The 26,176-nt window shown below is 34.8% G+C and overlaps 1 protein-coding gene across 31 annotated transcripts in view; it reads left to right on the plus strand.

Annotated features, from left to right (window-relative positions):
• Positions 1–26,176, plus strand: part of ERC2 (ELKS/RAB6-interacting/CAST family member 2) — a 525,223-nt gene that overhangs the window by 190,453 nt on the left and 308,594 nt on the right. For 28 of the 31 annotated variants that reach the window (XR_014571289.1, XR_014571291.1, XR_014571292.1 and 25 more), the window contains 2 exons: positions 18,189–18,326; positions 26,011–26,151. The exons of 1 other annotated variant lie outside the window; for it this stretch is intronic. Coding sequence is in view for 23 of the 30 variants with exons in the window: in XM_083795058.1 (XP_083651184.1) it covers positions 18,189–18,326; positions 26,011–26,151 (279 nt within the window). In the remaining 7 variants the exon portion in view is untranslated. The remainder of the gene's footprint in view (positions 1–18,188; positions 18,327–26,010; positions 26,152–26,176) is intronic. 2 more of the 31 variants (XR_014571290.1, XM_083795053.1) reach the window with 1 other exon arrangement.

Consider the following 26,176-nt stretch of genomic DNA (forward strand, 5'->3'; position numbering starts at 1 on the left):
AGTTTAATGGTAATGATAAATGAGAATTGTTATCTTCATACTTCTGCCTTCATATTATTGTTACCAGATGTAGCCAGGGCTAGTAGTGCCAATTTGGTCAGATTGCTTTGATAATTTTCTTGTTGCCAAGTAGTATGTATTTCTTGGTGGTAGAATCAGCAATGGTATGTTTGAATATGAGTAGAATAAATTCAACTTCAGAATGGAATCTGAATCTAATTCACTTCCTTCTAGCACACCTGACTTTAATTTTTAACGCCCAACCAGGCACAGTGCTAAGATCAAAGTGAAATAAAGAGAATGGAGTAAAGCAGTTCTTGGAAAGTAAAAAGAAAAATGGCATAAAATTGTTTAGTCTTTTATATGTGGAAGAAATGTCGGTCTATTTGCCATTTACTTAGGTATAAATCTGCAGTAGATCTACTAAAGGTAATTATGCCAGTGTAAACTTTATGTATGCAGGAGAAAAAAAAATAATCAGATCCATTATATTTACTGCACAAGAGATGCCTTGATTTGACAGCAGAAATCTCCCTTCATGACCCCAGACAGGCTGAGAGTCCCTGTTGCTCTGTTTAATCCCGTGCTAAAGTGATTGTACACCAAAGGAACTTCTATGTGGTGCTCTGTAGTGCCTTTTGCTGATCCTGAGTGAGGGTGAGAAGTTGTTGAAGGACCATACAATTTTTTTAAACAATTTATCTTAAAGCAGCTGTTTGCTGGTAGATGGGACTGAGAGTATGTAAAAGTTGATTTCAAATTCAAGTGAAATACCTGGTGTGACCTATCCCAAAATCTTAATGTATGGTTAAGTCTGGATTTTTCTTATGGCTGTCAAGGGAGCTATAAATAGCTTGATTCAAATGTTTATTTAAAAAAATAATCCGTGACTTTTGAGAGCTTGGAACTTTTTGCATGTCATGAGGTGGATGTGACAGTAAACAGTTGTACAAATGTGAAGAACTTCAAAGTATAAAATCTAGACTTACATAGGAAGGTAATACAAAACAGGAATTTGCTAATTTAGTTGCAAAAGGAATCATCAAAGTGAATAAGCCCTGGGAGCTACTCTGCTAAATAGTGTTAGATTTATAAAACATGATTTCTTTCATGATATTTCATGTGTGCAGTGAATTTCACTGTTAGCACTTTTTGTTAGTAATTTTTGTATATGGTTGTTTTAGGTAAAATAATGCAATTCAACCTATGTCTTGAAACGTATGGATTGTAGTACTGTCCAAAGACTACATGATTAACTTTTTGTATTAATGTTAACATTAAAATTATCTGAATAGAGAAGTAGAAAATAAACTTTCTATATGCTTAGGTCTGGAATACATTCTTCCTTGTGTCAGATAGTTTTTTGGCATTGAGCTGGTCATCATTCAGCCATTCATAAAGTCTGGACCATTACTAGTATGTGTCATTTTCTGAATGGTAGACACTGAGAATGGAAGTGTTGTCAGACTTGTAGTGAGCAATATGGATTGCTCAAGTGTTTTGAAAGATTTTTATAGTGAAAGTTAAATACACGTTCTTGAGGAGAAAGCCTGGCAAAAATGAACTCCTGTAATAACTTTAGTGCTTACAAAACTACAATGATAGTCAGTGTCATACATTTTGATATAACTGTAATCTACAGTACTTCAAACTGTTCTTAACTGAAAACTCCTAACACACCACTTTTCTGAAGGTTTTATTTAGTGTCTTGCAAACCTGCACACTGAGGAGAGTGCACGCTTCAAGTAGTAACAGTAGTGAACATGGAACTACAAGGGCTTAGAGCTGTGGGAGAGGCAACCGCATCTGGCAGTTGCTGAAACATCCCACCTTCCTATGTAATTCTTTAAGATAAAATTTTAAACTTCTGGCATATTAAGTGAAGAAATATTCTGCGGAAATAAAATATTACAAAATACTCTATCAGTTTTAGTGTAGTATGAGGTCAATGTCACAGACCTTGCAATAGCAGATGACCTACAAATTCAGGATATTAAAATTAATTCTCCTATAATTGCCAAAGGGGCAATGAGAGTCCTCCCTGGATCTTTTCATCAAGACTTTTACAATAAAATAATAATAAAAAAAAATAAAGAAGAAAGTCAAATAAATAATTAGGGGTACAGAAATTAATAAATCCCAAGCATTGATGGCCTAATGAAAAACTGGGTTGGGAAAAATCATTTTTGTGACATAGGTTTATTATATAATCATTTCACTACTTAAAAAAAAAAAAAAAACCACAAAAAAAACCACAACAAACTGTTGATAATATTTGAATCAGGCTGTGTTAAACATACAAACCAACCTTTATTATTATTATTTTTTTTTTTTTAGCAGGAGATATATGGAAAATGAAGTTCAGTGAAAGATGTTAAAAAAAAAAAGGGGGGGGGGGGATAATGGTAACTTTCATACCAGAAGAAGCTATCTTAAACACAGAACTACTTCAGATTATTTCTACTTCCTATTCAGACATTTAATTATATTAAAGCATAGCTGTGTTACCATTGCTGCTATAGAAAATCTAAACTGTTCAGCAGATGTTGATTAAAGACATCTAAGTTGCTGCGTTTAACATTTCAGTTTAAGTTTAGTGGTGCTTTGATAGTTTATACATAGAAAGTCTGTCTGGCCTGCAGTAACTAATGGTGAAACTCAATATGTGCATTGTCTTTTGTGCTGCTATAAGTGCAAATATTAAATTACATCTCATAGTAACAAGAATCTTAGTTCACTGATGAACAACATTTTGAGCACTTCAGCTCTTGATATAAACCTATGTACCATATGCTAATTTAAAATGATTAAGAAAAGACATCTTTAAAAGAAGGGGGAAGGGAGCAATGTTACCATTCTGCAAAACTTTTCTTTCACATAAAGTCATTACATTGTCCCTTATATATGAACATGGATGCCCTCTGTAACCAGTTGAGCTATAAGGTAACTTTCCAATGGAAAGGGTTTTATTATTTCTGATTAACTCCTGCCTCACTGCTTAAGCTTTTTTTTTTTTTTTTTTTTAAACCTCTGGCACTTAAAGAAACTCATATAAAATAGTTCCATGTGAAACTAGATTCTCTGTTGCAAGCTTTTGAATGCAATTTCTGAGGGCAGGAATGCTCTTATAGTACATATCAACACAGCTGTGTTTAAGACATATAGCTATTGTTTATAGCAGCTAGGGGGCAGACCTTCAGTTATTTTCACTTTCAATGTAAATTTTTTTTTTTTAATTAGTATTTACCATTTTTACTTCTTCCCTTTTTCCCCTTCAATTTGTCTGACCTCTTATTCCTTAGGCTGAGAGTAAGGAAGTCTGAAGTTTAAGATTTTTCCTCTGTCATTGTTGCTGTGCTATATTATTGTGATGTGCTAGATCCTTTGTTTAGAATATTTTTACAGGAAAACTGGGAAATAGAATGTTAGAAAACCCTGAAATAACTTCTAAGGATATAGGGAGAGGTATGTAATTAAAATGGCAGAGGTTTTAAAGTACTGTACTTGTTGTACCTTTTTGTTTTCCTTCAGGTGTGAAATGCCTGTGATTCATAAATTCTTTCCAATCAATTCTAAATTTAGAATTAAGAGCAGTGCACTTATCTGAAACTCTTTGAATTAAAGGAAGAATACTGAGATTTCTGTATGTTCTGGAACATATATCTTCTCTCAAGCAAATTATTTATGTGTACGCTTAGTTATACCAAATATGTTTAATGTCATCATATAGTTTTATGTAAAAACAAAATGTTATGATACAATTACTATAAGGAGATACATAATCACTATTAAAATGTATTTTATGGCCAGAGACCTTTAACAAAACTAGTATGCTGCAGTAGATGTTAGACATTTGCTATACTTCCAATGGTACGTGGTCTGAATTACACTGGCCTGTAGAACAGTGTGATGTTTATATGTGCATTTTTTGTGCTTTGCTTAAACTTTCGTATCTTTCATAGCTTTCTGTTGGAATCATAACTATAAGAATTACTTAGATGAGAGTTGTATTGAGTTCAAAGCTTACATGGCATGTTAAATATATATATTTTTAAACTTAGCAGGAAAGGAAATAAATGTATTTTCTTTCACTCAGCCTAGTGATTTAAATGGTAACCCTAAACATCAATAGAAATATATAGAGATGTTAGCAAAACCCATACAGAAATTCTAAAAGTATTGTGATACGTATGTACATAAATAAAAAGTATATGAAAAATAGAATTGAAAAACTGGAAGGTTTCTTGATTATGGTATAGTTTAAATTTGGTGGCAATTCTTTAGTTGGATTGTTCACCTAGCAGGAATGATAGCAGAACAGTGACTGTCAAGGTTAGAGGTATTTTATTACAAACTATATTTCTGGAGTGAAAATGAAAAGAATGAACATAAGAGAAAAAGATTAAACGTGAAAAGTCTTGCAGGTAATCAGATAGCTTCTAAATACTGCTTGAAGATTGGAGTTGATTGAAGAAGTATGAAAAATGATAAATGGGCAACTGCAGTGAAGATTAGGAGGATTTGCTTGGAGTGAAAAGACAGATTTTTTATCTCAGAGATATTCCTCTTCAGTATTTTAATTTAGAAAATATTCTTCAATATTAGAAAAAAATACGTGTAATTGCAAACGGTGAAAGGAAATGGTGACTATCCTGAAAACAAAATTTGAAGCGTGTTAATTCCAGGAGGCTGAATGAATGATAAATACCATGTTAGAAGAGTATTTGCAATGGGATGTGGTAGAAAAAATTGCCAACGCAGTCTGTAGAAAAACTGGGTAGCAGAACATAGGATAATAAACTCTCTTTAGATGGCTGTTTGGTTATCATATCTGAAAAACTTTGTTAGATTTCTGACATCTCATTGTAAGAATAATGATGTAAATGTGAAGGGGTAAGACAAAAAGAATAGTTAAGATGCTTGACAATGAAAGGTATCTGGCTAAAACTAATCATGCTAAGGGTTTTTATTCTAATATTCTGAGGTTATAAATATTATAAAAGAGGAGCAATTATATTTGAACAGTGTAAAACTTCTAAGTAGCATGAAATCAGATCGCCAAAGAGATCTGTTAAGTGAGTAGATAGTCTTCAAATGGCAAGGGAAATCCAGTTACCATAGCTTTTTTGATGTTATGTAATATAGGCCATAGTTCACGAAAGGATCTTAGGGTATTATTGTCCATTTCACTGGCCGCAAACAGCATCCAACAGAGATTCTTACAGTGAAGGAAAGCAATGCTTTTTCTCCGGGGATTAAAGCTTATGCATGGTACTCTAAAAATTCTTCTTGCCTCCCTGCCTCACAACTTACTCAACCTTTTCACTTTGAAATGAAGTACAGTTTCTAGGTTTCTAGCTGTTATTTAGGAGAACTCTAGATAATGTCTCTTTTCTTTACTGGAAAAAAAAAAAAAAGCTTTATATGGATGTCTGTGTTTTCCTATTTTACTAATTTTCCTAAGTATGTAAAATTGTAACTCAGGATACGTTATGGTAAATAATTCCTTCTGTTGGTTTTTCTGAACTGTTTAGTCTTTTGCTGATGAAGACTTTTTTTCTGTTTTAGTCCCTTTTTTCCATTGATGAATGCTTTGCATTAATTTATCAATACTACACTGTTCTTCATAACTGTATTGACTTTAATAACAAGTTGTAAAGTGAAATACTTTTATTTAAAATGAGGTAGAAAGCCTCTTAGTTTCATTGTTGTTATACTTGGGAAAGCAAAACCTAAATCTGCTTTCAGAACAGATTGGTCTTCTATTTTAAAGCTCATGTTATTGTTTTATTTTATATATATTTCAATTCATATATTTGTGTGTTTTAAAATAATGCACACAGCATATGCATCTGTGATGTATTCGCTCTGGAATATTTCCATGCTACCATCTGACTGGCCCTTGCTCTCTTTCTGCAGCTTCCTCTTGAGGTGGCTATTCTTACTCTTTCCTTTGTAGCTTCCGTTTTCAGTATTCCCTGTTGCCCAACAGGGAAGTTGTCTATACAATTTATCTGCTGCCTCTCTCTTCCATTAACTTTATGAGAACTGTAATTTTTTAATCTGGGCAGAGGCCCCCAAGTCTTCCCAACCGATACAGATATTATAGGAATGGCAAGACTAACAGTGATATACCTTTTGATTTGTATCATCTTAAAGGATTTGTACTAAAACTATGAGTGTGCCAAAGCAGCTTTTTTCTGCATTCAATTTTACGGTAAAGCATATTCAAGCCAGCTTCTATAGTTTGTATTTTGCATAATGTAAGTTTTCCATGCAAAATCTTCTTGAAAAATTCTTACATAAGCGAACATTTCCTATTTTATATGCAGCTACACCAAATAATGCAAAAATGACAAAACAAATTGTTAGACATCTTCAAATACCTGAAATATATGATTGATCAGAAAGGTCTTATTTTTCAAGGTTGGAGAAATAATACCCATAATATTTTCAGGCACTCTGAATGTGCGATTGGGTAGACTTCAAAAGATAAATAATAGACTATGCTTAAAATAAATAAATAAAAAATCTACAGTTGGCAATTACCCTGTAGCATGTAAAATGTTGCGAGATACAGGAATTCATACCCAACCCAATCTGAAAATCTGGCCATGAATGGTTGTTATAAGAAGCATTAGCTTGTTAAGAATGAGTGTGCACCTCTTTGTGTATCGTAACTGAAATTATGTGTTAGTCCATTTTGTATTATTATCTTTACTATCTGGAAAATACCTATTACATTTTGAATTATATCACAATAAATACATATAATGAGAGCAAAAACTTTTCAATGGATGTCTGACAAGACTGTGAGTCCTGCTTGGAAGAGTCCAAGAGTCAAGCTGTTTTGCTCTGAGAATTTATTGGTCCCTGAAGAGAAGGAGACAGAGACTGAGTATTTCCAGATACATAAGTGGATATTATCAGCCCAGGCTTCTTTTGGCCAGCTTCCTGGTGAAGGTTAATTTTAGCATTAAGTTCCAGCTCTTTCTCAGCTGGAGTCTTGCAACAGAAGCCAAGCTTTGAGTCCAGGAGCTCCTTTTTGTGTGACAACCTTCTCCCCTCTTGGCACAGTTTGTCCGCTGACCAGCTTTTATAGCCCCGTAAAAGTATCAGCTGACTTGAGGGCAGATTTCTTCCCTAAGCAGCCCTAGGGGAGCTTTCTTTTCTGTACATGAAAAATCACCTACTTTGTTCTCAAGGCTTGTTTTCTCTGAATCCTTTGTGTGCCAGTACATTTGAATCCTGTATTATGGGAGAGATCTAGAATCACGCAGTAGGTAAAGAGGATGAAGTATTTTCTGCAACGATTGTGCAATAATAATACTAAAAACATTTGTATTGGAGGAAGAACATATTTTCATTCTTTGACCCCCCAATTACAGTTGCACTGAGTATGTTCTATCACTTTTGCTTCTGTTCCTTGATGCAGTAGGATGCTGTCAGTTTCTATGTTCATTTCTACATTAGATAGGCTGATGTTTCTGATTACAGAATAAAGACTTTTTTTGTGTTCACATGTAATAATCCTTTATTAGAGATACTGTCCAGGCAGCATGGCCGCATAAACAGAGTAAATGATATACATTTTCTCTTAGTGATCAACAGTTCATAGATTCTTTTCCTTCTTTATTCCTTCTTTTCTCTCCCAAATTAAAGGACATATATATATATATATTTTTTAATTTGGTAAACTTCCAATCCTATGGATTTTTTTTTAAAAAAATGTATATTGTTATTGATGCTTTATGCCTCTGTACTATTTTAATTATTTTACTAGTATTTGGTTGATATTACATCTGGTCAACAGATTGAGGAACTTAATCATAAAGAGCATATAACGACATGGGAAATACGTACCCATTAGGCGAATACATCTCTTGATTCTACTACTGGATTACTTGCTTTCTTCAGGCTACTTCAGGAAAGTGTAATTACAGCGTTACATCAGTTCAGAAGCTTGATAGCAATCTAATCACAGAATCACAGAATCGTCTAGGTTGGAAGAGACCTCCAAGATCATCTAGTCCAACCTCTGCCCTAACACTAACAAGTCCTCCACTAAACCATATCACTAAGGGCTACATCTAAACATCTTTTAAAGACCTCCAGGGATGGTGACTCAACCACCTCCCTGGGCAGCCCATTCCAATGCCTAACAACCCTTTCAGTAAAGAAGTTCTTCCTAACATCCATCCTAAACCTCCCCTGGCGCAACTTTAGCCCATTCCCCCTCATCCTGTCACCAGGCATGTGGGAGAATAGACCAACCCCCACCTCTCTACAGCCTCCTTTAAGGTACCTATAGAGAGCGATGAGGTCTCCCCTGAGCCTCCTCTTCTCCAGGCTAAACAACCCCAGCTCCCTCAGCCGCTCCTCGTAAGACTTGTTCTCCAGACCCCTCACCAGCTTCGTTGCCCTTCTCTGGACTCTCTTGAGCACCTCCATGTCCTTCTTGTAGCGAGGGGCCCAAAACTGAACACAGTCCTCGAGGTGCGGCCTCACCAGAGCCGAGTACAGGGGGACAATCACCTCCCTAGACCTGCTGGCCACACTGCTTCTTATGCAAGCCAGGATGCTGTTGGCCTTCTTGGCCACCTGAGCACACTGCTGGCTCATATTCAGCTGCCTATCAACCAGTACTCCCAGGTCCTTCTCCGCCAAGCAGCTTTCCAGCCACTCATCTCCCAGCCTGTAGCTCTGCTTGGGGTTGTTGCACCCCAGGTGCAGGACCCGGCACTTGGCCTTGTTGAACTTCATGCAGTTGACCTCAGCCCATCGGTCCAGCCTATCCAGATCCTCCTGCAGAGCCTTCCTTCCCTCGAGCAGATCAACACACGCACCTAACTTGGTGTCATCTGCAAACTTACTGAGGGTGCACTCGATCCCCTCATCCAGGTCATCGATAAAGAAATTAAAGAGGACTGGCCCCAGTACTGAGCCCTGGGGGACTCCACTAGTAACCAGCCTCCAACTGGATTTGGCTCCATTCACCACAACTCTTTGGGCCCGGCCATCCAGCCAGTTTTTAACCCAACAAAGCGTACGCCAGTCCAAGCCACGAGCAGCCAGTTTCTCGAGGAGAATGTTGTGGGAAACGGTGTCAAAAGCCTTACTGAAGTCAAGGTAGACCACATCCACAGCCTTACCCTCATACACCAAGCGCGTCACTTGGTCATAGAAGGAGATCAGGTTTGTCAAGCAGGACCTGCCCTTCATAAACCCATGCTGACTGGGCCTGATCGCCTGGTTGCCCTGCAAGTGCCGCGTGATGACACTCAAGATAATCTGCTCCATGAGCTTCCCTGGCACTGAGGTCAAACTAACAGGCCTATAGTTCCCCGGGTCTACCCTCCGGCCCTAACTTTCACATCTTCGTTGATCATATTCCTTTTCTTTCCATCTTTACAACCATGCTGTGATTGGTGATTGTTATGAGTGGACTATTAGATAGATGGACAGATGAAGTGAACATATAGGATTAAACTGCTTAGTAGCAAGAATGTTTTCTAGACCTCAAAATATCCCTGTGTTTCTTGATCAGTTGCTCCTTAGCACAGAGATTTCGTGTAAGCAAACCTCACAAAACACTTGTAAATAAATGAGTTCTTCTGTTTTACCCTTCCAGAATAATAATTAAGTATTGGGGACTTAAGGGACACGTCAGTTATTTTTTTCATTGGTGGATGGTAAAAGCTGTTAGAAATCATTGTCCAGACTTCATTGATGCTTTTTATTTTTATTTTTCCTCTTAAAAGACAATTATTTATATTTAAGAGTAGAAAAAATTGTATATGAAAATTTTAGCCATGTGAGATTGTCATAAGGGAAGAGGGTTAAGGGTGCTGTCTGGGGTGGATGGAAAAAAGTCAATTCCAATTGCTACCAAAATGGGAAGGAATGGACCTGGGTTGCTCACATGGGAAGTCCTGGAAGAATTCTCTGGAAGTTAAACTATGGGATAAAAGGTCTCTAAGGACCTATAGAGTACTAATAATCTAATAACAAGAAAGAAATTCTGCTTTTACCTACTTGGAAAATTCTGGCTAATGTGTGAATAATTTTTGAGTACCCTCCTAAGTATATAATTTTACTACAAATGATTTTACTAAGAAATCCCCTTTCCAAAAGGTACTTTAATTTGGTTTGTTCTGCTTGTTGAGGACTAACAACAGCTTCATATATGTTCATTATTATTTGTTCAATATACTCTGTATTGTCTGTCACGATAAGAAGCCAGGGCAGAAGCCATGTAATAGGCATAATTAAGCTGCCCATGATAAAATTCTGGGTAATCTACATTTATAGATAAAAACTGTAGATTATTGATCCACAGACCCGAACCAGATATTACTCACCATTTTTTTCAGCCTCTGCTGGAAAAAGAAAAAAACTCTTAATTGCCAGAAGAAAAAAAAGAAATGTATTATTATGAGAATAAATTAAACAGAAGCAAATAGATAAAGGAACGAGCTTAGGAAAGATCTGATCTGGGATTGCTGAAATGTTAGTTTTAAATACAGAGGAACATGGGTCTAATACTGACCTTGTACTTGAGTATGCTGCATAGCATTTGTATTTGTAAAAGAAGGTATTTAAATCATTGCTTTCAATTTTTGTTTCATATTCAACATCATAAAGAATTAGCCATGCATACTGCATTGCATATTTTTTAATCAGTGCATGCAGATGATAATCATATCTGATGTCCTGTTGACACTACTGTAATTGTACACAGCTTCATCGTTGTTGCTTGTGAACAAACAAAAACTGATTTGCCTTCTTTTCAGTGTTATTTCATGCCCGGTGCAAATAGGTAATATGTGCCTTGATTGTATCAATTCGTTTTTCCATTAACTTTTTATGTGGGTTAATTTGCAGTTTGCATCTGAATCCTTTCTTCAGTAAGTTAGTGTCAGTTTTTGCAGATTAACAAGAAATTGGAGAGAAAAACGTGAATGAATACTTTCATAAAATCTTGGATAGTGCTGGAATGGAAGTGGTCATGAGCGCCAAGCGAGCATTCTTCACTTTAGCTCAGAGTTTCAGCTTATTCACAATGCTTATTCTTAAAGAGTTTATTCTAGCCACTGAGCGAGGCAGACATCAAATTCTCATGCAGTCTTTCACAACTGTCTTTACATGGAGCCTTGCCTAACAAAATCAGTAGTACTTAGTATGGCATCCCAAGATTTGACATTCTTCTCTATGACATGGTAACCTTGGCTGACTTAATATGTCAGCGTTTATTGCAAGAGACGGCATAAACCCATGGGGTATAGTTTCTCCATGAGTTCTTGGTTGGCATTGTCAATTTTGTATAAGTTTAGTATTTTGGAAGTATAGAGAAAGGTGTGTCTAGCTAGAGAAAGCTAAGTTATTGGCTTGCGTTATTTTATTGGAGCTTTTTATACAAAACTGTTTTAAAAAGGTACTATATGCATTAATACAGTAAATGGTACAATGACATCTAACAACATTTAGAGAAAAACAAAGGTGAATTGATTTCCCAAAGAAAAATGTCATGTCACAAATAATTTGGTTTCATTTTTGGAATGATGTAGTATTTTATATTGCAGTGTTTCTAGGAAGACACGAATTAAAATTTGAAGCCGTATTTTGCTTAAATACTGTTCGTGGCCCTTTAAATCACTTCATGCTTTGTTAAAGTCAAGGTGGCGTGAAAATTGGCAACTTTAGACAAAGCAAAAGGGAAGGTGATATTAGGTAAAATGGGCACTACGTGGTTCTTAATAACATAAATGTGGTTTAAACAAGTATTTGATGTTATAAAAATAATGAATAACCATAATAAATTTTCAAACCATGATGTTAATCTGATCAGCTGTGTAATCCTAATGGAAAAAAACTTAATGAGCTTGAAGATGCAGAAAATACATTGTGTAGAAATACCAGCACTTTGGAGGGAAAAAAAGCAAGTGTACTTCGGGAAGAAATATTCTGTTAAATTTTTTTTCTGGTTTCTTATAATGGTTTTGCATCTTTTCAGTTTAAGCTTGTGAAGCAGAGCAAAATTCTGAAGGACTATTTAATTACTTTCCTGCCTGGATTGTGCAAGTGGGGAAGGTAGCAGCACCAGGGTGATTACCAGATCATGCCACTTCTCTATTGCTCCTGTCATCAGGTTACTGTGAGAGCTGATGGCTGAAGCAGTGTGTGATTCATTAGCTTCTTTGGGTGGTCGCTGTGCTTTGCTACTTTGAGCTGTAGTCCTGAAGGTAGTGTTAAAGAAGTGAAAGAACTATTCAGACTGGTCAATCATTCATGAAGTCCTTACAAACCCATTGATTTGGAGACTTTCTCCTTGGGTTCCACCCTAACCAAGGCTGGAAATGTGCTACTTCTCCAAACTTATCACCTAAAGTGATTATCTGAAAGCTTGACTGGGTTCTTTTTTTTCTTTTTTTTTTTCTTTCTACATTTCTGTGTCAGATGAGGTAATGTATGCTAAAAGGTAACACAAAAGTTATGGACAGCTTTACAAGAAATACCATTGCTGTGTCTGATTTAGTAATTCACTATCATATTGAGAATGTAGGACTGAACCGATCTTTGGGCTAAGATCTCTGATGTTTAAGGAAATATCTTGTGGGACAAAATAATGAAGAAATATAAAGCTAAAAGATACTATTGATCCATGTGATATTTTGTAATCTGAAGTTATCACGATGGGACTGCTACTCCAATTTGGAGAATATAAGTTTGGAAGACAGTAAAAGGAAGCTTTATTCTACTGAGAAATAATCAAGAATTTTGATAGTTACTGAAGCTGCTTATGAAATCCAAGAGTATTTTAGCATGTAATGATAAGCTTAGCAAGCCTTTTTCCAATTACCTTGTTAAACCCAAAGATTAGCGTAAAATTTGTACTTCAGCAAATAAGTTTCAAGCAAGTTTTAAGGATTTTAATATTATAACTTCTCAATAGCACATTCATGTTTGGAACCTACACGTCTATGTATTTTGACTTTTGAAATAAAATTCTCCAAATACTTATCTGTCTACTGTCTATTTACCTATTTTCCTATTTAAAAGGAAAAACCCAAGTAGAAGGTAGCAATATGGAAGCACTGGTGGGGCATCTCTTTCTGACAGTTCTGCATTGTCAAACTGTTGAAGCAAAGATGTCTCCTCAATGAGCTCATTTTGTTAATTGAAATCATACTGAAAATGAATAAATATGTTTGGGTCATATCATGAATGTCAGTGTAAAACTATGGAACCAAAGGTCCCCCCCACACCCCTGCCCAAGGTGAAAATTCAAATAGTTGCTTTTGAACTTGTTAATGTAGTTTTTGAAATACTCTGAATAACATGATATTTAATAACTACACATCATTGGGTAAAAATTTCTGACAGCAAATATATAGTGCTTTCCAAGAACTATTCACATGTCTATTGTGCTTTCAGTAGTAGTATTTTTATAGGTATGGTAGAGAAAAATAATTTTTTTTTTTTCGTTCTAACTGGTCATTCAGGCTAAAGATGCGTGTTTCATTAGAAATAATGCATGGAGAAATGCACACAAAAATAAGTGGAGGTATTAGGATGTCTGTAGATGCATTTCTTGTACTGAGTCGCTACCAAAGCTGGTTTTACATTCTGGAATACACTGAGATGTGTCTGACAAGAAGTATTTGCATTATGAGACAGAACATTTGCCATGAGTCATACCAATAAAAAAAATTGCATGTAAGTAGACATTTAGAGTATTTGCATTTGATTTGCATTGATCCTTATCATTTTTTAGTTTAGATTAATAGGTATGGGTTTGTTTTGTCTTCTGTTATGTATGTCCAGGAGGGAGCAGCTACGATCTGAAAATAAATACTATTATACTAAATAATACTATAATACTATATATACTAAAATAATACTGCTCATGTTGGATGAATGCTTTTGTTTATTAAAACATTTTTTTTTCTTGTAATTCCATTAACTGTTTATCATACAATGTTAATGATTTGGAAATTACTCAATAGAATTTATTTTCCTAAAATAATAAGATTTTTTTTTTGTAAATAATGAAAATGATATATGCAAAAGCTTAGTTTCCTTCCCTGTGTTTGAATTTTAAATGAAACTAATTTTATTGATCTACTTCACTGGAACAGACGTGATGTTTGTTGTAATATGAAACAAATTTCACAGAGCTCTGTCCAGAGAAACTTAGAATTTAGCAAAATGAGTTTTAGAATTAAAAATGCCAGTGTTAAAATGCCAGTGTTGCAAAGTATTTGTTGTCTAAGTTATTGAAAACTCAGAAATTTTCAAGAGAGAAAAAAATACAGAAAGCTAAGTTTAAGTATATGGCTTTACAATTTCGCTAGCTGGGCCCAGGAAGTCTCTGATATACTCTGTCTTAAAGTCCTACATTTTAAGGCATATCTCTAAAGGCAAGTCGTTATAGCATGGGACACTTTCTCAGATTATTTAATTTTCTTGCACATTCCAGTGTACAGTACCTTAATCTGGATAATGAAAGTAATTTTCTTTCAAGAACTTGGTTTACTGTAGAGTTCTGAAGCCTGTCTGTGCATGAGATTTAATTTAATCCCTCGAGCATTTAAGAAGCATTCCTGAGACTGTCGTCCAAAAGTGGCAAGATTAGCACTTGCTGTTTATTGACAGAGTGTCCCATAGGAAAGACATTTATCTGTCAGGATATTGTTTTTCCAAACAGAAATAATGTCTGTTTTATGCTCTGGGAATATATGCACTTTGTGAAGTACAGAAAGAATGGAGTGCAATGCCTTTTCATGTAGCTCATGGTACAGGGACACACCAGTTTACACAGGTAAAAATTACATGTTGACAAAACTACATAGGAACTCATTTGCTATCAGATAAGAATATAAATGGTTGAGGATTAAGAAAGTCATAACAGTCCTTGTCATAAAATGAATGCTCAAAAACTATAAATCAGCAGTAAAATCATATTCTTATGCCTGTGCTCAATGCATATTAGGTGACAGTGTTTACCAGGGGGTTTATTTTGTTCTTTCTTGGTTTAAGAAAAAAAAGGTTGGGGGGAAGAACTCAATCATATTTTGTGTTCCAAGATTTTAGCATCTGAGACTGCTCAATCTCTGGCTCTTCTAATCTTTTTGAGAGATCTTTGTGATTAACTAGTCATAAAATTTGGTCTGCGTTAGCAGATCTTTACTAATCTTGTGCCCATCCCAACAAACAAAAACTCTGTGGTACTGATTCTCTTTTCACAGCGTGGTCCTGTTCCTGTCAATGCATTTTCTTTGGATTTATATAGCACAAATAGAAGAATAATCAGATCCTTTCCTCTTGTTTTATCTCTAGACTATGCATCAAATGACTTCTTTTAAAGCAGTTGTGATTCAGTGGGGATGTTTTTAATTTGCTGCCTGTTCTCTTTACCTCTGAGAAAAGAATTTTGTAAATGCTGAATAATTTTAGAACATGTTTTCTTGGTTAAGAGTTGGATCATATTTTAAATTAGTTTTAAGAGGAAGGAAATCGTGTAAATGCTGTGGAATTCAGATAAGCACTGTGCATAGGAAATAAGTACTTTAATTTAGGGTGCCTAGAATTGGTAGGTCAAGCTGATGATAATAAAGAACCAGATCTTAACTTTGTTTGAAAAAACATGTAATCAATATTCACTCTTCTTTGTTATTTCCTCTTTGCTTGAGATTTTATTTTGGTTAAGATGAAGTGTGCAATTCCTTAGATATTCCACTGGGTGTCATGAGGCAGTTGTTAGAATCATTAATACTTGTATGAAAGTAAAGAAAGAAACACAGTGTGCAGTCTGCTGAATGCCAGCTAATGTAATTTTAGATGTGACTAATACACATGCCATAAAATAAAAAGTTCTTAACTCATTAACACATGTATCTTATTTCTGTATCTTTATAAAACATACACAGGAAGAAAAATATTACTAGAGATCATTTACAAGAGCTATTCTATGCCAGGTCTTCAAAACCTTTCTATATATATCTTAGTGTTTTATAGCTTACAGAACAAGTGGAATTTTTTGCCCATAGTAGTAATCTGATGTACCAAGCCATGTATGTAAATATTAATAATAAAAACACAATATTTAAATTTATCATATTTATACTGATATAAAGACTTTCTAATTGGAAAGTGCTCCTTCAAATATACTCTCAAATTTTATTATAATTTTGTTTTCCTTTGATTTCTCTTTAAATTTACATTTATTTAAACTTTATACAATGTACAAAGCTGTACTCTGGATTTTATAATTTGTTAATTATAGATCTATATGATAAAACTTAAGTTCAGCCTTTTTTTTCCTGCATATGTACAACATTGGAACAGAGGTGGAGAATTTTACCAAAGTAAAGCCCAAATTAAAGTGGTTTTGATTACAGTGATAGATTTTTATCATTTTTTTTGCACATGGGGACCAAATTTTTTTTATGGTCTTAATTGTTAAATTCTATGGAGCTGCTCATGCATAGAATTCATCTTCAGATTTGTAACAGAATGTTTAAATCTGGCTTAAAAATAATTATGAAAGATCCTGCCTAAGTTAAAGTTTGAATTGCTTTAAATGGAAATGATGCTGGCCATGAGAAAAATTACATTTTTTGATGAAAGGAACAGCAAACTTCATGAGGCTTCATAGTATTTTATGTAATGTCTATTTTTTTCTGTAAGACTAAATTGAGTATATCTGACTTTTTTCAGTTTTATCTTTTTTTTTTCCTCCTTCATAATAACTGTACATTAACAAATTATGGTTTTTATCTAATCTTTGGCATCTGCAGGACATAGGAAGTTTGCATTTACTGAACAGTTTTTTTCTTGTTCTTTAAGACTGGGTGATTAGGATTACTGTAAGAATATTGTACACTGCTTATAAGAATGAAGACAGTCATTTATCTTCAGTTATGCTATTCCCTAGAATTTAAAGTCTCTGTATTTAAACACTTTAACAGATTTAGGGACCCAGGAGTTGGACTTGATGATCCTTGTGGGTCCCTTCTAACTCCGATATTCTCTGATTCTGTGAAACAATCAATATGTGGTCAACTTTATGCACATAAGTGCATAGGTACCATCAGGGACAGGAAGCCTGCAGTGATTGCTTGGCTTATCTAGAGTGTGTTATGGAAAAATAAGGATTTTATTAAAATGTCTAAAATATATTGGGTACCATTTTTGGTGCCTTCCTTAGTTGGACCTCCCTGTGCCTCTGGAAGCCCAGAGGTTCAGTCTTGGTATCTGACGAGTGTGAAGATGTTCAGCATCTACACTACTCCCCAACTTCTAATAACACTTCCCCATCTAAACTGCTCTGTACCTCAAGTAAGAGTGAAAGGGCAGGAGTTTTTTGTTTGTTTGTTTTTATGTAGCTCTCAGTAACTATCAACTGGTACTATCGCGATCTCTGTCCAGATGAGTTTCTTTTACAGCAGAGCATCGTGGAGGAAGAGGTTGTTAGAAAAGTAGGTTATCATCTTTCCTCTTTCTCAGTTTGTGGCTCACTGAACTTGCTTTGCCTCTCTCTTTGTCCTTATTGTAATTAGAATTATCTAAAGGGGCCATTCCACGCATACTTTGAATTACTGAGATAATGCAGTACCTTTAACTAAAGTGATTAATATCAGAAAATATTTAAATAGTATAATAGCTGACTGCACTGAGATTTTATTTCATTTAATAGAAAATACCATTAAAGAAAATAAGGGCAGATGATGATAGGACAAGGGGGAATGGTTTTGAACTAAAAGGGAAGATGTAGATTAGATGTTAGAAGGAAATTCTCACTCACAGGGTGGTGAGGCACTGGCATAGGCTGCCCAGAGAAGCTGTGGATGCCCCATCCCTGGAGGTGTTCAAGGCCAGGTTAGATGAGGTCCTGGGCAGCCTGATCTAGTGGGAGGTGTCCCTGCCCAGGGTGGGGGAGGTTGGAACTAGGTGGTCTTTAAGGTCTCTGCCAACTCATATGATTCTATGATTTTGTGGCAAAGGAAAACAAGACAAGACAGAAGTTAAAAAAATTTTCACATTACATCGTGTAGAAACCTAGTAGTATATTGTGGCATGTGTATTTTATGTATAATGTGAATACATTCAGTTGATCCTATCACCCAAGTCGCTGTTTAAATGCTAACACAAGGTTGATGAATATTATGATCTGGTTTTATTTTCAGATTGAAAATCTACAGGAGCAACTTAGGGACAAAGACAAACAACTAACTAATCTAAAAGACAGAGTGAAGTCATTGCAGACGGATTCTAGTAACACAGACACAGCACTAGCAACCTTAGAAGAAGCACTATCAGAAAAGGTAATGTTTTCTTGTGCAACAGTGTTATGTGCTGCTCCTGTGGGTGAAGCATGTCCAGAAAATGTCTTTTTAAGTTGGTCCGGCATCTGCAACACAACCTATGGGCCTTGCCAGGAAAGCAGGTGGCTCTGTTCTGGCACAATGGGCAAAGAGTGTTTCCTGACTAATGAACTCAAAAAGGATTCTGAGGTACCAACGGATGTCCTTTTAAATGAGGATGAAGTAATCAGCCCAGGACGTGGGAAGATTTTTCCCTTAGTAGAAGGTTGGTAGTGGTTGTTCCCCACATGAACAGAAAGACGTGGACACCTGACTGAAAGAAGGGAGATTTTGGGGTATTTTAAGGGCTTTGTGATCTTGATTATCTTGTTCTTTTGCCTGTTAAACAGAGCCAAACTGAAGAGCCATCACTGACAGCACCAACTGTTTGGCTTGTTCTCAGCTCTATCAGTTTACTACACTTAAATTATAGGAGAAACCAAGCAGACAAACTGGAGAATTACATTTCTTTTCACCCTTTAAAAACATGCTTTTAATTTGAAAATTCCAAAGCTGGAGGGATAAATCTGGCGTATTTAAGCTAATGGCAACATTCCCACCAATTTCAGCAAGTTCAGGATTTTTCTACTGGTTAACTTTGAATAGGAGGTAATCCAAATGAATTTGTGCCAAAAAAAAAAAATAGTATAAATATTCACTTTTTGTGCCTAACAGATTTCAGTATATATCACTTTAATGTACACAGGTGAACACAACTAATTAAAATATTATGTGCCATTCTGCAGTGCCTAATCTGCTGAAGGCATTTATGGCTCTATGTGCATTTAAAATGCCACTGTGGTGTTGGCACTATTACCTAAAATGCTAATGTTAAATTTTTGATTTCTTTGTACGTTTAATCACCTTATATTTGTTTGGTCAACAGTGTGTGTGTGGGGGGTTGGAAGCTTGGCATTATTTCCGTTACTTTTATGGATAACTTTTTCAGTAAGCTTACAGAATTTATGCAGGAAAGTAAGTACATGCATATTGTTAATGTCTTTCACTGCTAATTTGGACACTTCACCAATCTCACAGCATATCATTAAAAAAAAAATAAGTTACTTATTAATCTGTTTTTCTACAAGTAAACTATAATCTTTTAATTAGTCTAAGTTGTCACTTTCCCAGTACTCCCAGGGAGGCAGCGAAGAGTTTAAAACAGTCCTTTAACCATTGTGCTATTGGTGTTAGTACAGAAAGTAGAGTGAAACTTGACAGTTCTCCTGTGCAGTTAAGCATGGAGCACATCATCAAAAGCCAAAGCTGTCTTGTACCCCATATTCTGCCTCAGCTGCAGGAGACAATGCAGTTGAATAGATCATGTATAGTCTACTTCTCACTACCAGAAATAGAAAAAGTAAAGAATTACTGCATTAAAACTGAATGCAAACTAGTGAATGGTGGCAATGAAGTGTTCTCATGCCTTTTTATACTAGTAGCATTCTAAAATCTGTTGAAATAAATGTAAAAGTTTAAAACTAAAATATTCTATTAATCTCAGACATACAAACTAAAATTTCACTAAACCCAAGATGCATTATTCCTCAATATAGCAATGAGGACTTGTCCCAGAGATTGTTAAAAAATTGTGCTGTTGAGTTTCTTTCCGTATGTTAAAAGTCAAAATGTGACACTTGAGATCCTGATGTTATGGAAATTCTGTGACAAGCTTTATTTCAGATTGCTGTAGTAAAGATGCAAAATCTGTTAACTGATGCTAGTTTTAATGTTTTGGAAAAGCTAGATGAACTTTGAATTCTAGATCCTGATTTTTTTTTTTTTTTTTTTTTGCAACTCAAGTCTCCCTCATTTGGAATTACATGGATATATATGAGCTGACACTTTTTCAGAGAATCAGTGTGATTAGTGGTTTTTCCAAGTGGAATTGATTAGAACTCGCATGGAGTCATTAAGGCTGAATTCTGTACAGAGTAGTCACTTGCTTAAGTAATATCAGCTGAGAATGGCATCTTTCCTGCAGTATTTGCAGGCTACTCCATGGTGCATGTTCAGTGAATAGTATGGATTGTTTTCCTCTGCCGCAGAAACTTCTGTCTTTTTGCAGCTGATGAGGACAATGGTATCTGTTTTAAGACAATGCTTTTGAGTAATGGCATGAAGCTGAATTGTGCTGTGGTGTCTGATGACTGTTTCAGTCACTTATGATTTGTTGTCATTGTAAGCTTGTAAGTTTCATGAAGGCCATGCTTTCAAGGGTAGGTTTTTCAGTCTTAAAAGTGCTCTCTGAGACATCTTTTTTTTTTTAGGTACTTATACATTGAAAGAAGCCAATAGATGTCTTCAAGAAGTTCCAAATGAACTATTATGCCTAGCTTTCTTGTGTCTTCTGGCAGCTATATACCTTGGCTGTTTCTCTTTACACAGGTGTTTCATTCCTAATTGTGTCCAGTTTTCCAATTTATCCTAGCTGCTCTCATTGGCAGATTTTTCTTATCCCGATTTCTGTCTGCAGTACAGTTCTTCAAACTGTCAGACTTCATCAGGTTATTAACTATTTCCACTGGCACTACTGGTAGAAATGTGGAATAGGTTTTTGCCCAAATGGGACAAAAACATTTAGAGGTAGTTTTTTAGTAATAAATGAATTTGACAAGTGTAAGTACTTTTATCAATTTAAATTTATAATGCTGTCAAGCGAGGATGCTGCTGTCATTCAAGAATACCCGATTTCCATGGCAGTACAATGGTTGACAAATTTATATACCCCTTATTATTTATAGTTTAAATACCATATGAGCTAATGCTCCTCCCACTCAGCTACATCATCTCTGATGTTAAGCATGGTTTTTGGCTTTACCTTAATTCTTTATCAATTCAATAGTTGTTAGAATTTTATTTAAAAAATAAAAATCCAAGAGCATCATGGGAAGCTCTTTTAAAATAGTGATGAAAATTAGTTCAATTAACCACAATTCATGAAAATTAAATTTAGTTGCTTTTCTTAGTTACTATGGGAAGAGATAAATATTACAACAGAATCATATAATGAGATTAAGTTACAAAGCTCTTTTTAAAAGTTCCAAAACTGAAATGTTTGAGCATTTATATTTTTCTTGTGTTGCTTTTCAAAATACTCAGACTGAGATTTAGGCTCTGAATTAGAAAATAGGGCTTCTAATTCTTCATGGGAAGTAGATTTTTCCAAGTTTTTTCTCGGATTTTCTTTTTCTTTCAAATTTAGTGATTAGGTGGCTTGATAACACTAAATGAGTAATAATTATAGACATATAAAAACCATCAAAATTTACAGTAACAGACCCATTTTAATCATTTTATTTTTCAGGCAATATTGCTGATAACATTTGTTTCCTTGTCAGGAATCAGAAATGAACCAACAGAACTTTAGTCACTGTTGAGCACATTTTAGACCTAAACTGAAAAATGTGCTCATTCAATTCCTTACCTGTAAGCATGGACACTCTACTAGGTGCTGAAAATTCGTAACAGTGATGGAGGTTACATTGCAATAAACCAAAAATAAGTTTACTCCTATTAAAAAAAGTTTGAACATCAGAATATGCAAAACTGCTATCAGTTCCCTTGATGCTTTAACAAGAAACTTTTCAAAGAATATCTCAGCTCTTGCACTGGTCCAAAGCAGCTCAAGAGGTTGCTTTCATGAAGCTGATATTTATAAAGTTGGTCCTACTGTAGCAGCATACAGCAGATAAGCAATTGAGTATGCCTGATAATAGAGCTATATGCTGCGGCAATTCAGTTCCTGCTTCTGTGATAAAGTGCAAATAGATTAGACCTGTGAGGTCCTAGATTAGTGCATAGGAAAGCTCGCCAATGCAAATAAGACTGAAACAAGAACACATTGTTGGGATTTCTGTAAGCTAGCTGTTAATCAAGTAAAACATGGTATATTAGGGCCTTTTAACACATGTTTTTGACATTTAGCCCTATGCAGCTGACAGGCAAATTAGTCTTCTTTTGTGATTGACTGAGGGAAAAATTTATACTGTTTTATTAATAAAATGAAATAATAGAATGTTTAATTTGTTATAGCAGAAAATATCACATAGGTAAGTAAATCTTTAGGATGGAACCAGTGTTGAACTAAGTATAAAAATAACTACGTATATTCTGAATAGCTATTAAACTATTCCACTTAGTGGAGACTGGAATTTTAACATTAATATTTAAAGTATTAAGAAGTTATATTATTTCTTCTTAGGAATAACTGACTTATTTAATATCCCATATCTTTTTTTTTTTCATATCATATAGTGCAAAGGCTAGCTAAAAGTAAAATTACATTCGCTGGTTTGTCATTTGTGTAATGCTCAACAATGTTGCTGTTCAACTGCCTTCATTCTACATGAACACATTTCTACATGAAGTCCTGCCAGGTATAAGTCAGAGGGCTGTATGAAACCTGGCATCATTCACCTTCATAGTTTTAGGTATCTCTGTGAAAGCAAGTTGGAAATTTTTAATTACACAGAACCAGATGGTTTTGGCTATATCATTTAATTCTTTTTTAAAAAAAATTTTGTACCATGTGAAGTGGAATGTAGTATGCCATCAATTTATATTTCTTTCTGAATGACATGAATAGGGCTATGAGTGTCATATGTGGTAGTCTTTACTTTTTTATGTGAAGACTCTTACAGTCACACTAATTCTGTAATAGGCATATTCAATAGCTAAAGTTCACGAAAGGAGTCCCTGTTGCCAGTGGAATACTAGATACGGAATGAAAATAGTTTTGTGAACTTCCAGCTTTTTAATAAGTGTTTCCTCAGGAATTCAGTAGCAAATAATAACTATATCATATTCTTAATACAAGATAAGTCAGTATAGTGGTGATTGTATTTCAATATCTAAGAGATTCCAGATACATATATTTGCAAACTCAAACATAACTGTTTAGTAAAGACCTTCATCTGATTGTTTAAAAACTCCTAATAATATTTAATATTATAAAATGTTGTGTGATGTGGTTTTTTTATTCCAATTATTGGTAAAACAAAGTGTTACAGCTGGAAGCCAATGTTATATAACTGGAAGGAAAAAAAATCATTTATCAGAGGAACATAAATGTTTGAATTGGCTCTATAAGGAAGATATTTGAAATAGAACACATTTTGCATTTTAGTCTACCTTCACATACAGTAATAGATTAGTCATTTAGCAAACATCTATATACTCCATTAATACTCCACATCTGCTTTTGATATTTGATCTTAACAGCTCACATTACATAATCTATGTTGCATAGTAATTTGTTTACTATATAGACATAACACAAAAGTTTATTTTTAAATATTTAAAATAAAAGTAAAGAACTATAAAAATTAAAATTGAACTTAAAAGTCTAGTATGTTTAATTGAAAATACAGAGGGGTCTGCAGTTATCTTTCTAATAAACAACAGCAAACATTAGAGACATTCCAAATAAGTTTAGATCTCTATGAGAAGCTGAATGTATTTATTTCCTGAATTGGCATTTAAATATTGTCCCCTTAAAGTTAAATTGCCTTCTGTGTAACCAAATTTTAAATCAGTAATTTAAAGTAATAAAATACTTGTTCAATTCATAGATCCACAGAAACTGATTATTAGTTTTAAACTTCACAAATACAATACTACATACCAATACATACCACAAATATGGTGTTTAAATGACAGGAAAATGAATAAACAGATGCTTGGTGAAAGGTAGATCTATAGAAGTGGAAAATATAAGAGGACATTTACAGAAAACTTCCCAGTCTTCTGAAAATGCAATGTTTCCCATTTTCTAGTAACTAAGTCATATTCAGTACAAAAGGAGGAACAGAAAACAGGCAGAGGCACTGGACTGCTGTCAGCAGGGTTGCTGATGCGGTCAGTGTTGCATAGGGGTGAATTGTGAAAACAGGGAGAGGGAGAGTGAGCAGAAGGGAAACAAACCATGCTTGAGGTGCAGAATCTTGAAAACATTTCTGCCTTTTCCACAGAACCATGGAGACTGGAAAAGACCTCTGCATTTTATCTAGTCCAAACCTGCTCAAAGAGCAGGGTCAACTATAGCAGTTTGTTCAGGATCTTGTCCAGTGTAATTTTGAATACCTCTGAAGTTGGTGACTGCTGGCATGAAAACCACAGCCTTAAGTTTAGGCTCTTTTTTTTTTTTTTTTTTTTTTTTTTTTTAATGCGTATAAACATTCCATTGACAGCTGGCTTTTTGCAAGATGTGCCTTGAGCTTTGGAAAGTGCAGGAGCAATCTTCAGAAGACCCTCTAGAGTTCAGAGGAACGTTGTACCTAACATATGGAGAAAATGAATGAATAACCAGGATAGTCCAAACAATATATGCTTTTTAAAAGTGCTGTTACTACTTAAGCTAACTTTCATAAATAATTTTGTTTTCTTTCATTAAATTGACTAAGCTAATTGGAAATCAAAATGAGATATGCAGCTGCTGAAATATTGCTTGCATGGTAATGATTGCTGAGATATAATAACCACAGCTGAGAGTACATTGATACGGGTAAAGGAAAACCTTATGTGCATATGTGTACTGTACTGGCAGTAGAGTGAAGTGCATATATATGCAGTATGTATATATGTGTGTGTATATATATATATACACACAGTATAAGGAGTCATGGACAGAGGGAATTAGCATAAGATATTTTTCTCTTTTTCTAATAATATTAGGCTTCCATCAGACTTTTATAGTTCTGTGAAATAGTATTTTAAGGATTGATCCTATTCTTATGCTCTTCCTTGGAGGTTTCCAGCATAAGTACAAAATGACTTGAATAGGATCCATGAGAATGCTGATGGCTCTACTTGAGCCTTGCCACTGGTAATGTAGAACTTCAGTCAGGATGTGGTTTTGTCCCATGTTCATTTAACTTTCCTAAATGATGTTGCTTTTCTTGCCTCCCTGATAACCACTTCCAAAATTACTCTAGTAGTTCCACTGATAACTCTGCTTAAATTGACCTATTACCAATCCAAATTTGACCTATTACCAATCCAAATTTATTTCCAGTGGTTATTTTATTTTACCCTAAATATTATTCTGTCTAGTATTTGCACCCTTTGAGTATTGGTAGAATGTGATTTTGAAGAATGTAGTCAAGGCTTAACAAAACCATACTACTGGATGTGATTTTTGCATTTACCTTTTGACTTAAACACCCAGCCCCTGAATGATGATTTCCAGCAATCCTTATAATAGTCAAAGGAAGTCATCAAAATATTGAAAACATGGTTGAGTTTCAATATGTGTGCGGTCACTATTAGTTAGATGGGGAAGAATCTTCCTTTGGATAATATAAGTTGTATCAGAGTATCTTCTCTGTGTCTTTCTGTGTCAGGAAATACATTACCGGGATGAATAACTTTTCATATCTATCACAAGACTAAACATATTCATAGCAATATAGATATTAAATGAAGCTTCTGTACTATGGTACACTCATCAAGTATTTAAAACCTTGATCTGATGCTACCAAAAGCAGGGGAACTCTTCCATTGACTTTAATATCATTAACTTACCAGTCATCCTCTGCTTCTGAAGGTTGATTTTCTAAGTGCTACTTAATGTAAAGAAATTTTATTCTTGCTTTTCTTAGAATGATTCCCAACTTTTGCATTTTGCAATCCTTTCCCTTGTTAGGAAAGAATAATAGAGCGCTTGAAGGAGCAAAGGGAGCGAGATGACAGAGAAAGACTTGAAGAAATCGAATCTTATAAAAAAGAAAACAAAGACCTGAAGGAGAAAGTTAATGCTTTACAAGCTGAGCTGACAGAAAAAGAGGTCAGTCTTCACAGTAAAATCTATG

This window comes from Anser anser, assembly GCF_964211835.1.
Source record: "Anser anser genome assembly, chromosome: 12".
Lineage (NCBI taxonomy): Eukaryota > Metazoa > Chordata > Aves > Anseriformes > Anatidae > Anser > Anser anser.